General features: G+C 37.6%; 2 protein-coding genes across 4 annotated transcripts in view; one reads left to right on the top strand and one right to left on the bottom strand.

The window, feature by feature from the left end:
• Csmd3 (CUB and Sushi multiple domains 3) overlaps positions 1 to 18,383 on the bottom strand; it is a 1,140,535-nt gene that overhangs the window by 503,917 nt on the left and 618,235 nt on the right. The window lies entirely within an intron of this gene.
• Positions 5,210 to 5,893, top strand: LOC131896278 (uncharacterized protein C9orf85 homolog). Its single transcript, XM_059246848.1, has one exon. It carries the CDS (start codon positions 5,258 to 5,260, stop codon positions 5,717 to 5,719), a length of 462 nt encoding a protein of 153 aa, XP_059102831.1. The 5' UTR covers positions 5,210 to 5,257; the 3' UTR covers positions 5,720 to 5,893.

Genomic DNA, 18,383 nt, shown 5'->3' with positions numbered 1-18,383 from the left:
CTCCTGGTTTAGCAGTAAAGGTCATTTAACACAACTGCTTTGCATAAATCACCACCAGATGGCAATCTTGTGTCTTTGATCATGCACACTTACGTCTGAAGTAAACTATTTCATTAAATGGTCTCCTTGCCAAATAATACCTGCATCATCTCTTACAGGTTATTAAACAGTCAGAAGATATATTGTTACTTAGATTAAAGAAGCTGGGGTTCTTTTCTTTTTTAACATGTTTATATTTCCACATTAAAAGAAAGATTTTTAAACAAAATGTCTCAATCAGACAATTTTCATTAATGCCTGTTTTTTTTTTTTTTTTTTGTTTGTTTGTTTTGTGGTAAATGTGGTGGACACTACAGAAGTGAATTTTCAATGCCTTCAGTTGTGACCAGGAAACATATATCCATAAAACTTTTCCATGTGTTCCATTTTAATTACATTTCCAGATTCACTGTTGCTTGCCATTTTCTTTGTGAACACACTAGAAACAAATAGTGGGAAGGCCTAAAGGGTCAGTGTGTCTTTATTTTATCGTAGATTATATGAAATCAACAGGTAAAAGGTATCTACTTTTCGTGTTAAAAGCTTATTGACTTTTGATTGTTATATATTAATGAAGCAGACAATTAAATGATCAAATACATGTTTCATAAACTTTCAATGAATAAAACATAGACTAGGGACAGAGGTGCTGATTAGAAGTTGGTAATCAATGAAGTAAGAGAGAAGAGAATCATTTCATGGCTTCAATTACATATGGAAACTAAACTCAATCTTGTAGGAGGAGAAAGTAAGGTAGAAATTACTGGGTATTAGGCCACAAAGAAAGTGATAAAATGATGCTAGTTAAAGGTCATAAAACTTTGGTTATATAGGAGAAAGTTCCAGAGAGTGTTTTATGCAAAATGGTGACTGTTGCTAAAAGTAAATTGCATTCTTGAAAAAAAATGCTAAGAGATCAAATATTAAGAGCACTCACTATATATATAGTATACAATATTCATATATTATACATGTGTTAATCAGTTAGGTTTAAACATTTACACACACATATATGTATATGAATACCCAAGTTGTAATATATAACACAATTTAATTTGTACATAAGAAAATACACTCAAAAGAATGAATTGTTAATTGAAATAATAAAAAAGTAATAAAATACTTACCCTTCATGAAAACATGGATCATTTCAACACATAATTGATTATAAAAACAAGATTTGAGAGAGTTTTAGAAGATATGGTATTTTTCTCTGTTATATGTCAGAGTAGATATTAAGTTGTGATGAGAGAAATAAAAGGAGACAGAATCAGAAATTAGTAAAACAAAAAGAAATTTCTTCTGTTGAGTTTAAAATTTTATGTTACACCCTGTGAAATATGAGTTTAATTTTAAGTTGAAGATGTAAAATGTAATGATTAGAAGAAAAAAATCTATGGGAGTCCAGTTGAAGAGAGGGAAGAGGGGTTTTATATGACCAAGGGGGGCAGAGATCATGATGGGGAAATCTACAGAGACAACTGAACCAAGCTCATAGGAACTCATGAACTTTAGACCCACAGCTGTGGAACCTGCATGGGATCGGACTAGGCCATCTGCATATAGGAGACAGTTGTGTAGCTGACTTTGTTTGAAAGGCCTCTGGCAACGGGATCAGAATCTATCCCTGGTGCATGAGCTGGCTTTCTAGAGCCCATTACCTATGGTGGGATGCCTTGCTCACCCTTTGATGCAAGGAGAGGCTTGTTCCTGCCTAACTGAATATATCAGGCTTTGCTGACTCCCCACAGGAACCCTTAACTTTTGGATCAGGGAATGGGGGTTAAGGCGGGGCAGGGAGAATGTGGGGAGCAGGAGAAGGGATGAGAGGAGGATCTGTGGATGGTATGTAGGATGAAGAAAAAAATTACTTAAAAAAACATAAGAAAAATATACAAAGGCAGACAGATCTATGTGAGTTCGAGGCCAGCCTGGTCTACAAAGTGTGTTCCAGGACAGTCAGGGCTACACAGAGTAACCCTGAGAAAAGCCTATAAGATACAGCTACAAGAAAGTAAATAGTAAAACTCCTTTTGTTCACTCAATGAATCGTATTGATACTACAAAGATTAACTGGAATTGATTATCCTTACAGTTCTATGTAGCTAATAATATTTTATCTCTTTAAAGCCCTCAAATCTGAAGATTAACACAATGCATCTTGGGTGAAATTATAGGCTTTCACCTTCTATGTCTATTGTAATTCCTAAGACACTGTGTTATATTGTTTTGGAAATTAATTAGAAATAGTTCCTATTCCAATCATTTTGATACTATCACTGAGCTGTGTTTGTAAATTAACAGAAACATGATTGTTTATTGGCTTTAATTCTTTAATTCTTTTAATGTACTGTATTTTGAGTATATTCCATACTTGTCAAACTCCTCTTAGGTCTTTTCTACTTTCATTCTCTCTCTCTCTCTCTCTCTCTCTCTCTCTCTCTCTCTCTCTCTCTCTCACACACACACACACACACACACACACACACACACACACAGGAAGTATATGAAAACCGCGGAGTCTGTTTTGTGGTGGCCAAATAGTCCTGAGCAAAGGGCCTGTCCTGAAGTGTGGTTTATATACCTAGTACCATTCCATTGAACAAACTGATTTTCCTCTTTCCAGCAGGTAGCATTCATCAGAAACAGCTTCTTCATTATAGGTGGGACCTTCCTTGTGTCCACTTTCTGTTCAGCTTACTGGGCTTTTGTCTCTTTCAAACATGCCCAGGTGTTCAGGTTTCAAAGTATCTGTGAATTCATACATGCATCAGTCCTGGTTTATCTGGAAGATGCTGCAGAAACACGATTCTTGGTGTGGGAAGGAAGGAGGAAGTACAGCAGATTTTCTGATTTTTTTTCCAAGTAGCTTATGAGAATTTTTAAAAATTTTCCTAGTAATCTGATATCTAGCAAATTCCAATTAAGTCTTTCCTTCTAATTCTGGCATAGCTGAAGCCAATTGAAATCCCTTCAAGAGTTAAGATTTCTCTTGCTCCAACATGAATTTATTAATGGTCTGGCATAATGTCTTATGTATTCAATATCATTTTTAAAGGGTATTTCCAAAAGGAATGACACAGATAATACTCAATGAGTTCTGTGCTATAGAAATGAAACAGAGTGAAAACAAAGAATAGGAGACCATGGTAAATGAAGACCACATGAGAATAGGAAGAAGCAAAGTGCTAGAGAGGTCTACAGAAATCCACAAAGATGCCCCCATAATAGACTTCTGGCAATGGTTGAGAGACAGCCTGAACTGACCTACTCTGGTGATGGGATAGCCAAACACCCTAATTGTCGTGCTAGAAACCCCATCCAATGACTGAGGGATCTGGATGCAGAGATGCACGGCTAGGCCCTGTGTGTAGCTCCGGGAGTCCAATTGGCGAGAAAGAGAAGGGTTTATATGAGCGAGAATTGTTGAGACCAAGGTTAGATAAAGCACAGGGACAAACAGCCAAACAAATAGAAACACATGAACTATGAACCAATGGCTGAGGGGCCCCCAACGGGATCAGGCCCTCTGAATGGGTGAGACAGTTGATTGGCTTGATCTGTTTGGGAGGCATCCAGGCAGTGGGACCAGGTCCTGTGCTCAGTGCATGAGTTGGCTGTTTGAAACCTGGGTCTTATGCAGGGTCGCTTGGCTTGGCCTGAGAGGAGGGGACTGGACCTGCCTGGACTGAGTCTACCAGGTTAATCTCAGTCCTGGGGGGGGGGGAGGCTTTGCCCTGGAGGAGGTAGGAATGGGGGATGGACTGGGGGGAAGGGGAGGGAGGCGGGAGTGGGGAGAACAAGGGAATCCATGGCTGATATGTAGAATTAAATTATACTGTAAAATAAAATAAAATAAAATTTAAAAAAAAACTAGAAAACTGAAGAAAGGTATTGATAACGATATTGCATTTGACACCAAACATGCAAAGGATGATCCTAAATATATAAAGAAGGAGAAAGAATAGTGTTAGATTCATATCTTAAATTTTGTGTTTGTTTGAGGAGTGGGAAAGTTGGTTGTTGAAAAATGGAGAATTAATCGAGGCAAGAAATAATATATCTCTAAACATTGTCTAAAAAGAATAAATAATAAAGGGGAAATTTGTATATGAGTAATATTTAAGAGCTAGTGATGTGAAAAATTAGTGTTAGTGTAGAGAACAAAACAGTGATGGACATGAGCAGAAGGAGGCTGATCAGGAGATGAGATTCTTCCATGGGGTATATTTTGTTTAAGTGAGGAAGCCAGACATTTTTATGCGTAGTGAAACACTACGCATAAAATGGCCACTATAACCCAGGTACTCATAAGTGGTTTGTTTTCAGCTGGACCTTTCTTTGCATGTGGATATGAATGCTGATGTCCTTTATCTTTAGTTGTCCAAACCTCCTCTCTGTGTGTGTGTGTGTATGAAGTGTTCAGTGATAGCTGTTCAACAACAAACTGTTCCATGTGGCATTGGAATCTGACTCAAACAGCTAATTATTTTTGAAAGTTATCCAAAAAGATAGAATCTAGAGATCACTGTTGCCAGTAAAAATGGTTGCCTTGTGCCAGGACTCGTTCCTGAAGGATGCACTTTACTATCTGCAGCTGAGTTCTCTCTCTTTTACTGCTCTGCTTGTCTGCTGACTGAGACTTTATGATGTAAATTATTTCTACAGCTTACTTATCATATTGGAGGAAAGTTCTCATCTCTGTCTATCCTCCACCAAATGGCAAAATCAGGGACACAGATTTGTTCTGTGGGGGAAAAAAACAACAACAATCACCCATTGAACAAAACAACTTATGTAATATCAATCCACTTGGCTTGTCTCTAATGCAGATGACTTTACAATAGGAAGGAAAGGGAAATTAAATTGTCCAAAGAAGAGCTACTTTTCACACAAAGACACACACACATGCAAACATACACACACGTGTGGACTCATACACAAACACACCTATATGCACACATGTACACATGTAAATACATGAACATACCCATTATCTTCCCCATAAAAACACATATGTACACACGTATACACAAACATACAGAAATATATACACACACGAATGCTCACACGCACACATGAAAACACACACACGAACACATTTTCATGGCAGAAGGCATACAGTCAAATGAAATAACACTTAGATTAAAACAAAGTCCTTTCCCGCTTCCCTGTAACATTAAAGGCTGCACCGACTTAAGGTGCTTGTGAGTTTGTGATGAGTTCCCAGAAAGGCAACGTGGCTCGGTCCAGGCCTCAGAAGCACCAGAATACGTTCACCTTCAAAAATGACAAGTTCGATAAGAGTGTTCAGACCAAGAAAATTAATGCCAAACTTCATGATGGAGTGTGTCAGCGCTGCAAAGAAGTTCTTGAGTGGCGTGTAAAATACAGCAAGTACAAACCATTGTCAAAGCCTAAGAAGTGTGTTAAATGTTTACAAAAGACAGTCAAGGACTCTTACCACATAATTTGTAGACCCTGTGCCTGTGAACTTGAAGTTTGTGCAAAGTGTGGAAAGAAAGAAGACATCGTTATTCCGTTTAATAGAGAACCAGAAACTTCAGCAAATACTGAAAATCAAGATTCTAACCATAGAAGAAGCTGCAAAGGGAAGGAGGACAGTGATGAGGATTTAGATGATGACACCCACTCGGATGATGAGGATGGAGACACTTAGGTGCCCTGATGACAGCATGGAGTCAGCCGCAGAGGGCTCAGCAGACACACTGACATCCTAATGTGGATGTCAGAAAAGGCTGTTCAGAATCGGTAGAACTGACCCATGAGCAATATAAATTATTTATAACATTTGAATAACAGAAACTTTCAGGTTTTTACAATAAAACCTAAGCTGCATATACAGAAAAAAAAAAAAAACAAAGTCCTTTCTCTAAATACCACCTGAGAAATCCATTTCTCTCTTCTGCAAATTCCTTACTAACCAAAATGTGTTAGAATGCTGTCAGTCATGAGAAAGAATAGATATTTATAAAGTAGCAACAAGTTGCTCCTATGAATGAAGATTTCTCAGCAACTAATACTTGTGGAAATGCTGTAACAAGGGCTTTGCTGTGGATTTAAAAGATTCAACCTCATTTCAGATGATGCAGGTATCTGTTAGTAGGCAGTATAGAGAAAAGAAAAGCCCCAAGGAGGCGTTTCTGGTCTTCCTCCTGGCCCAGGAGGACCAAGGTTGATTTCCTTTGATAGTTGGCCACTTTGCTTTGTCAGGGGACAATTGAACTCACAGCATCATCAGAGTGACAGAGTTGATGGACTCACTTTGGGGACAGTCTTCCTAATGGCACAGCAAACTGCAGTCATTAAGTATTTTGGAATTAGAATTGGGGGCTTTAAATCCCAGCTCAACCACTTACTAGATTTGCAACCTTGGGCAAGATAATGGAACTCTAAAAGAACTGCAAAAAGTAAATAATGCCTCTCCTCACCAGACTCTATAACTTATGAAGGAGGTGAGGAACAGCAGATAATTAACAAGTTCCTGATTTGAAGACATGCACTATAAATGACAATTTGATCATCGATAATTTCCTTTCTATAGTAAACTTTGGATTTAATTAAGTAAAAGTATGGGAAATATAAAAGCTATGTAGGAAAACATTAAAGAAGAAAAATAACCAGAAATTACAAAGACAGACTTAAAAGGAAAAGTAGAGAAGTACATTAAGCTTGGAAGGATTTACAGCCCATGGTAACAGTATCTTAGTAATGGCATTATAGTTATTTAACATTGTGCTTCTTGCAGAGGGAGATAAAGAGTGGCTTATTTGAGGAGCAGAGATGCATGAATGCACCACGGAGTAACATCAGCTAGGACAGTGGATCAAATCAAACAGAATTGAGATATGAAACCATATCTGAAACTGGTCAGGTCAGAAAATAACAATCTGTTCTTAGAGAAATTGATTGGTGGCTGGGATATTGACATTGGCATCATAAGACTTGGCCCTAAATCTGGCTTTGGCTATTTTCTTGTTATGTGGCCATGTACAACTTGTCTTGCATCTCTGAGTCTGAGATCATCAACTGTAAAACCTGGTTAGCAATAATCCTTACCCAGTGGGATTGCTTGAAGTTCAAATGAGTTAATGTAAGTAGAGCACTTGATTCAGGCTTAGTGCCAACTAATTGCATTATAATTATAGCTATTATTATCTTTAGTATTACCTGAAGAACAGTTTCTGTGAAGGTGTCTAAATCATTAGCATATGCGTATCCTCTTGTAACTAATCATTTTTATTAATAATTTCACTTTAAATAATTTTCACAAATAGTATTTTAGCATAGTTTCTGTGGGAAGAAGACCTTTATTTTCAGGACTCTATTCCTATCCTATATTGTTACCTTGATTTTTCTGTATACAGTTTTGTATTGCTAATTCCTTAATGAAGTAGTTCTCAACTCTGGATGGACTTTACGATCGTCTGGATAAACATACAAATGCTAATTTTTGACTTCAGGTTAGGCGAAATACATCAGTTTCTTTGTTGGAAAGGATATATTTTTCAAAGTTCAGGTGATTTCTAAGGTGCAATTGATGAATCAAGTGTTTGTTCAATAATGTAACATAATTTATGCCTCTTTCTTTCAACCAAAATTTAAATGACTAACAAACATAAGTATGTACAGTATAAACCTACCAGCCCTAGTAAATAGTAACATTACTACATTAATAAAAGAACAACATCCAGAAGACATTAAAATGGTACGAAAATACATCGATCGCAATCAGGTAGGCAACAAACACCCTGCAAACCATGATATGGGTAGTTTGGGATATAACTGAGCTCTTCTAGTTCCTCAGAATGTGCAGTGGGAAGATGCTGCCCATTGCTGTAGCTGGCCTTTTCTTCATTGCAGCAACAGTTACCTCACTCATGCTGCGTGGGTGAGATTAAACGTAAAACCCACTAGAGGTTTGTTACTAAACTCCTACAAAGTAACCATCCCACCTGCAAGCAACCCAATCAGGTCCTAAAACACACTTCTTTATCCCCCTGAGTAAGGATAAATTAGTAAGAAGTGTTTCCATTTAGAGTCCATTAGGAGGATGCTATGTCAGAGTCCATGGCTCATGTACAGTTCATGGACTGAGTACTTGAGATTATCCATATTAATAGGAAAATTCACATAAAAAATAAAAAAAAATACAGAAACTGCACTTGCTTTTATTTCCATTCAGTTATTTTCCTAGACAGAGCTCCGTACGTCTGTTACAAGTCTGCAATTCCTCCCTCACCAAATGTTTGCAGAGTTACCCATAGTCAGCCAAATCAGCGGTCATTTTCCAGTTTTATTTTTGATGTGTCAGTGGCATGCATCAGAGATGATGGTAAACACTAAGCTAAGAAACTATTCATATATCCAACTGTTTGTCCCACGTGCCTGCTTTCATGTAGGAGGGCATCTCAGACTTAACGTGTTCTAAACAGCATTTTGAAGATTTGTTCCTGAGTAAATCTCTTTCTCAACAGTACATTTTTTTTTCTGGCTGCCAGGCTGTTCTATGCTCAATGATCTCCCACCTTCCTTTTGGAACTGTGTTCAAATGACTTTGAGGACTTATCAATACAGCGTCAAGTGATACCACACTGAAATTGTAAAACCTATAATGACTCTTCCACATAGACTCATGGGTGACTTCTACAATCTAGGTAAATTTACTCTCTTCTAAGATTATATGATCTGAGCTTGGCATGCTGGTGTATACCCTTAACTCCAATGCACAGAGGCTTTTCTGTGAGGGCAAGGCAAGCTTGGTCTGTGTAATGAGTTTCAGGCCCAACCAGAGCTACTGAGTTCTTATCTCAAACAAACCAAAAAAAAGAAGTAATGGAAAAGAATTATGCAGTCTAATTCCTCTCCAGGCAGCCATTGATTGCCTGTACCGTCTAAGAATGGAACCTTAAGATGTTTCCCTGGTCCATGTTGGCATGACATTAGCATAACTAAATAGAGCCATAATGAATATATGTACATCCGCACATATCTCCACATATATAAATGGAGCGGTCATGATGTAAGAGGGAGTGGAGAAGACATGGGAGGAGTTATAATGGGGAGAAGAGAAGGTGGGGATGCTGTGAGTGCAGTGCTAATATGTGATATTTTCAAAACAAAAGTTAAAAAGAAAGACAGAATCCTGTCATTGCCAGAGAGCTCCTCTCCTTCCTTTACCACCTCAGTGATCTCATCGACTACTTTCCATTCCCAGAGACTGTTAAGGACATGAAGCTCTTGTCCTTATGTGGAATTTCTTATTGTGATATTCACATTCTAGGGAACACTGAAAGGTACTCCTTTGCATAACTTTCATCACCACATAAAAATAAGAACGATAAATATTACAAAATTTCGGGAAACATTTAGTTAAGGCATTTGTGAGTTTTTATGCATTGGATGTAAGTGATCTAGAAATAGTTGGCTAATATTTCAAATGGGGTTATCTCAGATTTTTCCTTTAAATAAAATTTCATTTAGTAATATATATTTTTGCATTATAAAGAAATAATTACTTGAATTTTTGCAAAATAAATAAATTGTATCTCCTCTGTATCTCCTCTGAATAGAGTAAGAATTACATGATAATTGCATGGTACTTCACATAATTCAGTGAATAAGCCACTTAACATGATTCATTTTTAAAAAATGTTGATATGCATATTTTTATATATTTCAGTATATACATTGTTTTTACATAATCATGAGCTTTTTTTGAGGCTTTGCAACTGAATTATTATCAAATGAGGAATACATAAGGAAAACATGACCCCAAAACACAACGATCAACCCAATGTATAATATTCTATATACTATTCTTGTGTGATTGAAAAACTACAGTGAGTCAAAATTAAATTCGATTTTTACCAAAAGCCAGTACTACATTAATGAAAAAATAAAATAAAGGAGACAGTTTTATTAATAATAACAAACACAAAGGCATGATTGTAGTGTCTAAAATACTAAAAATATTGCCAAAATAGAAAACAGTCTTCACTTTCTTTTTCAACATATTTCAGATATAAAACTAAAAATAAAAACCTTCAGGTCCTTCAATTAAGTTTTTGCCATGACTCCAACATTGATCCGTTCTGAATCCCATGCTGAAATTGAATTATCAGCTGTTGGATGGCTCAGTGGATAAAGATGCCTGCTGCCAGGCATGTGGACTTGAGTTTCTTCTCTAGAACATAGATGGTAGAAGGGAGGAAGCAACCCTACAAATTATCTTCTAGCCTCCACATGGCAAGCAGACACACACACGTAAGTACAATTGAAATAGTAAAGTTTAATAGTCATTGAAAAAAATGGAATTAGATAGTTTTAAGAAATGGTTAGGTCATAGGAACTTCATTCCTAAGAGAGAGTTTAAGAACTCTGTAAAAGAGCTCATGGATTTGGTGCTATTTATTTATATTTATTTGTTTATTAACTCTTCTTTTCATCATTTTATATGTGGAGATCTTATTTTTCTCCCCTCAAAAATATGAGGCCTTGAATGTGTAAACTCTATAATGGAAACAAAGTATTTAAGAACCACATATGTTGATAACTTGATCTTATAGTTTCTAGTTTCCATACAGTAACGTGCAAATACATCTTGTGTATAAGTTATTCAGTCTTGATAGTATTGCAGCAGGAAATATACCATGGTACATGTGTACCACATTCATTATCATTGTCTTTTCTTCATTACAGATCACACTGAAAAACCCTAATATCATAGATATCCAGTGATTTTATTACTCAGTTCTCAGTTAACTTTGATAATTCACCATTTTAATATTCACGGAAAAGCAGAAATTACTGATTTGCATTTACATTTTAGGAGCATACTATATTTAGAGATAAAAAGGACCAGAGTTTAGTCATAATTTTAACAGTTATATTTCTATAACACAATCATGTAACTTCTTTAGTCTCTTGTTTTGTCATTTATAAACAAGAGTTTTTTTTATCTAATGGATCTTGTTATTGTCAAACTCTAAAAATCAATAATGTAGAAAGATCATGTCTTTTTTTGTAAACCACACTCAAGCTAAATTCAACATTCAAATAACCCAGTATGCATACGTAAACATTCCTTGAACCAGAAATGCAAATATTATACCAACAAAGAGGAAGAATGCATACTTTAATGAAATAAGCTTAATTGGATCAAGAGAGAAAAAATGATGACATTCAATCAGCCACGAAGGTAAGTTGTAGATTACATAATAAAGGATAGTCAACTGAACACGGAATGAAGGGGTTACGTAAAAGCAAGAAATAAAAATGATAGGAATAAAAGGGGAAAGAATAGGCTTTGCCCTGGAGGAGGTGGGAATGGGGGGTGGGCTGGGGGGAAGAGGAGGGGGCGGGAGGGGGGGGAACAAGGGAATCCGTGGCTGATATGTAGAACTGAATTGTATTGTAAAATAAAATAAAATAAAAAAATAAAAATAAAAATAAAAAAATAAATAAATAAAGAGGTGCAAAAAAATAAGTAAGCATATCAGAAAGAATGCAGTTGAATTTTCCTGTCATGATCTTGACCCCTTTGCTCATATAATCCCTCCTCCCTCTCTTCAGCTGGACACTGGGAGCTCCACCCAGTGCTTGGCTGTGGATCTCTGCATTTGCTTCCATCAGTTACTGGATGAAGGTTCTATGATGACAATTAGGGTAGTCATGGATCTGATTTACAGGGGAAGGGCCAGTTTAAGGACCCACTCCACTATTGCTTGAAGTCTTAACTGGATTCATCCTTGTAGGTTCCTGGAATTTTCCCTATCACCAGGTTTCTCCCTAACCTCATAATGGCTCCCTCTACCAAGATATCTCTGTCCTTGCTCTCACTCTCTGTTCCTCCCTCAACTTGACCATCCCCTTCCCTCATGTTCCCTTGCCACCTCTCCTTACCTCCAGATATCAAAGTGGAGAGATCTCCCATGTTCTTGGACATGTAAGATCAACATAATAAGAATGGCAATCTTACCAAAAGCCATCTGCAGATTCAATGCAATCCCCACCAAAATCCTAACACAATTCTTCACAGACCTAAAAAAACCAATAGTCAACTTCATTTGGAAAAAGAAAAAACCTAGGATAGCCAAAATAATCTTGTACAATAAAGGAACCTCCCAAGGCATCACTATCTCTGACTTCAAGCTCTGCCATAGAGCTATAGCAATAAAAACAGTTTGGTATTGGCATAAAAATAGACACATGAATCAATGGAAAGGCATTGAAGACTCTGACATTAATCCACACATCTATGAACACCTGATTTTGACAAAGAAGTCAAAATTGTACAATGGAAAAAAGAAAGCATCTTCAACAAATGGTGCTGGCATAACTGGATGTTTGCATGTAAAAGCAAATACATCCTTATCTATCACCATGCACAGAACTCAAGTCCAAGTGGATCAAAGACCTCAATATAAAGCCAGTTACACTGAACCTGATAGAAGATAAAGCCTTGAACACATTGGCACAGGAGAACACTTCCTAATATAACACTGGTAGCACAGACACTGAGAGCAACAATTAATAAATGGGACCTCATGAAACTGAAAAGCTTCTGTAAGGCAAAGGACACGGTTATTAAGACAAAATGGCAGCCTACAGAATGGGAAAAGATCTTCACCAACCCCACATCTGACAGAGGACTGATCTCCAAAATATGTAAAGAACTCAAGAAACTAGACATCAAAATACCTATTAGGCTTTTGAGAAAATTTACTAGTTACAGACATATCTGAGATAAATTCTAATAAGTCATAATATCTGACCTGGTATATGCTCACAAATCCATCTTTGCCTCTCCCCACCCCAATAACAAAACAAAACAAAACACAAAATCCAGGCATCATTGATAGCAAAAAGTTTAAGAAAGTTGAGGAAACAAATACACTCTCAGGATACAGGATGCACACTTGCCTTAGAGAGAGTTTCTATTCCTTCAAAGAAACACCATGACTAAAGTAAGCTGCAGAGGAAAGGGTTTATTTGGCTTACACTTCCACAGCACTATTCATCATTAAACGACATCAGAACAGGAACTGAAACAGGACAGGAACCTGGAGGCAGAAGCTGATGCAGAAACCATTGATGGGTACTGTTTACTGGCTTGCTTCCCCTGGCTTGCTCAACCTGTTTTCCTATAGAACCCAGGACCACTATCCAGGATGACTCACAATGGGCTGGGCCCTTCTTCATCAATTATTAAGAAAATACCCTACAGTCTTGCCTACAGCTGGATCTTATGAAGATATTTTCTAGATTGAGGCTCCCTCCTCTCCGATAACTCCAGCTTGTGTCAAGTTGATATAAAACTAGCCATTACGACTGACAGCTTGTCAGCTTGACATATAAACACATCACTTTTCAATTAGAACCTTTCCTTTCTAATGTATCCACAAGATGGCCCATTAATATTAATAAATATTAATACCGCAACATAAAACAAATAATATTAAAGTCTCACATTCCATACAAGTGCAAACACATTAAAATTCCAGTCCCTTTAAATATCCAATCTTTTTAAATATCCCAAATTTCTTTTAAAAATACCAAGTCTTTCAGCTCTGGGCTCCTGTAAAAATCAAAATTAAGTTAAATGAATTCTTACTTTAAGAGGGAAGAACCAGGCCACAATCACAATCTGAAAAAACTAAAACCAAACTTCAACAGTATAAAGAACTCAAAGTCCATTGCCTGGGATTCACTCACGATCTTCTGGGATCCACCAAAGGGCTTGGGTCTCTTCTGCAGCTCTGCCCTCTACAGCACACACAACTGTGGTGATATATTGTGTATCCCAATATATTGTGCACCCTAATAAACTTATCTGGGGATCAGAGGTCAGAGCCAGCCATTATATTAGACATAGAGGCCAGACAGTGGTGGCACACATCCTTAATCCTATCACTTGGGAGGCAGAGATCTGTCTAGATCTCTGTGGGTTCAAGGCCACACTGGGAACAGAGTCAGGCAGTGGTGGCACATGTCTTTAATCCCAGCACTTGAGATCCCATGCCTTTGCTTGGAAAGCACATATACCTTTAATTCCAGGAAGTGACATGGCTGGGTGGAGAATGGTATCTAAGGCATGAGGAGACAGGGACTAGGCTGCAGTTCAGCTGAGATTCATTTGGGTGAGGACTCAGAGGCTTTCAGTCTGAGGAAACAAGATCAGCTGAGGAGTTGGCGAGGTGATGTTGGTTGTGGCTTGTTTTGTTTCTCTGATTTTTCAGCTTTCACCCCAATATCTGGTTCCAGTTTTTTTTTTTTTTTTTTTTTTTTTAAATTAGAAGACCATTTAAGATTCGTGTTACACACAACTTACCTTCTAAGCTTAGGCATGCAGCACTCTACTGTTACTGCTCTTCTTGGTGGTAATCCTATGGTACTGGAATCTCCAAAACTGCTGGGGTCTTCTGTTACAAATGGGCTCCACTTTCATCAATAGCTTCTCCTACGCTCTCTTCATTGTGCCAAGCCTCAAATTCTCTGCATGACACCTTCAGTCCTGGGTCTCCCAGAGCTACTGAGTCTGTCCTTTCACCAATGGCCACCCCTGACCTCTCTCAGTGCCAAGTCTCAGCTGCTCTCCCTGACTCCTTCATGCCTTTAAAACAAGTACCTCCTGGTGACTCTTACTTTATCAATTTTGGCCGTCACCATGAGCTACAACCTTGGTCACCTCTGGGACACACCTTCTGTGTGCTAACTCTGATGAGACACTTCCCAGAAGATTTCATCTTAGTGGTATGGTCTCTTCTTAATCATGGCTAATTCTTAAGCCCCAGATAACTTGACCAAAGCGTCTTAATTCAAAATAAAAACGACCTGATAGAGGCTTTAAACTTCCCTCTGAAACTTAAGCCAGGCCTCCATCATCTGTATTGCTCTCAATATTCTCATCTTCCAAGCTCCTATAAAACAGTTCACTGATCTCTCATGGCTTTCCTTGCAAAGTTCCAAAGTATTTCCACAATCCTCCCAAAAGCAATATAGTCAGGTCTGCCATAGCAATACCTTACTCCTGGTACCAACTTCTCTTAATTAGTGTTTCTATTGCTCCAACAAAACATCATGACTAAACAACTTGGCAAGGAAAGGGTTTATTTGGCCTACACTTCCACAACTCTGTTCATCATGAAAAGAAGTCAGAAGAGAAATTCCAATAGGTAAGAACCTGGAGGCAGGAGGTGATGCAGAGACCAGGGAGAGGTGCTGCTTACTGGCTTGCTCCTCATGCCTTGACCAATCTGTTTTCTTATAGAATTTAGGACTAACGTCCTATGGATGGCACCAATCATAATGGGCTAGGCCCTTCCCTATCAATTACTAATTAAGAAAATGCCTACAGGCTTGTCTACATCAGATTTTGTGGAGGTATTTTTTTTCTATTGAGGTTTTCTCCTCTCTGATGACTCTAGCTTGTGTCAAATAGCTATAAAACATGCCAGTACAACACCTTAGGTGGTCTATAAATAGAAAAATAGAAGTTTTGGATTCAGTTAACTCATGTTTATTATTCTAAGTAACCAATATATGTTTGGTCCAACCAGCAGGTGAGCAGGTATGCTAACTTGTAGCTAGAGTTTTCCTGTCTGGCCCACAGTCAGGACAAATCTGTCTCACCTGCCAGTCCCACAGCCACTCAAACCCGACCAAGTAAACACAGAGACTTATATTGGTTACAAACTGTATGGCCGTGGCAGGCTTCTTGCTAACTGTTCTTACAGCTTAAATTAATCCATTTCCATTAATCTATACCTTGCCACATGGCTTGTGGCTTACTGGGATCTTCACATGCAGCTTGTCATGGTGGCGGCTGGCAGTGTCTCTCTGACTCAGCCTTCCACTTCCCAGCTTTATTCTCCTCCTTGTCCCGCCTACACTTCCTGCCTAGCCAATGGCCAATCAGTGTTTTATTTATTGACTAATTAGCAACACATTTGCCATACAGAACATCCCACAGCACTAACTGATATTAAGAAATTCGTATTTTAATTTTAGTAGCAACATCAAAGTCTGTGTCCATGACAGAAAGGTAATGAACACTTGTTAAATTTTGCTTCCCCAAAGAAAAAATGAAAAAGAAAGTGGAGGACATTTTTCTTTAGCATTCATAATGTGAGACAAAGTCTGTTTTGCCACATTTGGGTCTGAACATCGCAAAGCTAGAGCATTTACACCCAGTTTCACAGCTCTTTGCTCCTGCACTCTTGATCTAGTAACAAACCATTCCCTATTTCCAAAAGAGTAGGGATCGTTTGTGGTATTACCCTGCACATGGTGGGTTCCTCCCTGCACTCTGTCCTTATATAACTTCTGATACATGAGCACATGTATGTTTCCATGAATGATTATCCTTTCTTCTATGCCTTTTGGCTGTGCTTTAAAATATTCTTGAGGAAGCTCACATACATCATTGAATATCCAGTGTTCAGATTTTCAAAAATTATACCAAATTTCTATATCAGATACATACCACATCTCTGCATTGTGGAGCTTTTCCATATGATATATAGACATGTATTGTGATCACTTAATTTTAATTGACAAATCAGATATTTTTTGAGATCCAGCTCCATATTAGCTGCAGCAGTTTGATGTCTTTAGTAAAATAATATCCAGCGAGCACAGATCAACTTCATTTCCTCCTTTCGAACCTGGTCTTTCCTCACTAAACCTTATTTCCTTACTATCTCAGCTGTTACCACGTAAAGCAAAGTTTCAGGTGTTATAAATGATTTTCCTCCCCACTTAAACATTACTCTCTCAGTCTTTGTTTGGACATTAGAGATTGCCAGATTGTCTTTTAAAGGTCTTTAGAGTCTATTGTATTACTATTATCTTAATTGCAAACTTTTATCTCTCCATGTATGATTAAAAACATCCCCTCAGTTTACTTTTGATATCAGACCTATTTCTGTACAATTAATAGCAATCAGCTTATGCTAACACAAATCATAGCATATTTGGGATTGCTTAAATTCCTCTGTAGACTTACTACACTCTAAAAAACACAACTATAATCTCACTGGTACACTTCTTCAGTACACTATGGTTAAAAAGTAAAAATTGTTTGCAGTTGGCTCCTTGGAGCCAGGCTTTCCAGAATCCTTTTTATTTTCCCTCTTATCTCTGCAATGTCCCAGACACCCTCCTCTTGATGCCTTGGCTGACCTGATTATAGCATTTCTTATCTGAAAGCCAGGTAGGGAATCTTGCCTACTTATCAAATCACTAGCTCTCTGATCTGTGATGCCATTCTCATTAGTACAAAGTTCTGTGTTAAACTCATAACAGTGATTTTTTTTTATTTGCAGCTGTATCTCTCTCTTGTCTCATAAGACAGGGACGGCCCTAGCACAAGAGCTTAGAGCTCTTGATAAGTCCATAAACCGGTGGTGTTAAAAGTTTGTTAGTGGGACAAATACAAGATGAAGTGTCACCAAATTAAAAATTGTTTTGAAGTCAAATGTTTGGTTGGAGTCCTTAAGAATAAGTTGGCTGCTGTTTTATTATTTAATAAACAACATTGTCCTCTTACATTTAAATAACATTAATAAATATATTTTATGAGTATATGAAAAACCTTTTGATATAGAAACATATTTAAATATTCACCTGGATATTTTATTATCAAAGAATTATTTAGCAACAAGCAAAATAAATGCTTTATTATTCACAGTCAGGTGGTTTTTAAAGTTGTAGTTTGTGTGTGTGTCACTAGATCTATCCCCCTGCATGTTACTAAATCCTAAGCATCCAGGAGCATATTGTAGCCACTATTACTTCATAAAATACACATATTTAAAAAATACTCTAACAGTATCTTATAGTATCCGAATCCTGAAAAATTAAAAATACCTTTTATTAAGATCCAGGAATTTGTTTAGATACAGTTTAGAATAATTTAATTATCATACTAAGGGTTTATGAATTTATGGTGTTAGGTATGTGTTGCGATATATTGTGTACCCTAATAAACTTGCCTGGGGATCAGAGGACAAAGCCAGCCCCTGAATTAGACATAGAGGTCAGGCGGTGGTGGCACAAACCTTTAATCCCAGCACTTGAGATCTCATTCTTTGCTTGGGAAGCACACATGCCTTTAACCCCACGAAGTAATATAGCAGGACACACGAAGATATATAAGGCATCAGGAAACAGGAACTCTCCTCTTTAGACGCCGAGGATTTTGTAGAGGTAAGAACTTGTGGCTGGCTTGCTCCGCTTCTGTGATCTTTCAGCTTTCACCCCAGTGTCTGACTCTGGGTTTTCTATTAATAAGACCATTTAGTAATTCTTGTTACAGGTAT

Source organism: Peromyscus eremicus, chromosome 20 (genome assembly GCF_949786415.1).
Source record: "Peromyscus eremicus chromosome 20, PerEre_H2_v1, whole genome shotgun sequence".
Classification (NCBI taxonomy): domain Eukaryota; kingdom Metazoa; phylum Chordata; class Mammalia; order Rodentia; family Cricetidae; genus Peromyscus; species Peromyscus eremicus.
This window is presented reverse-complemented; position numbering and strand designations above follow the sequence as displayed.

Bases quoted from the DNA above. Each gene is read 5' to 3' on its own strand.
- LOC131896278 (XM_059246848.1), top strand. From the start codon at position 5,258: ATGAGTTCCCAGAAAGGCAACGTGGCTCGGTCCAGGCCTCAGAAGCAC.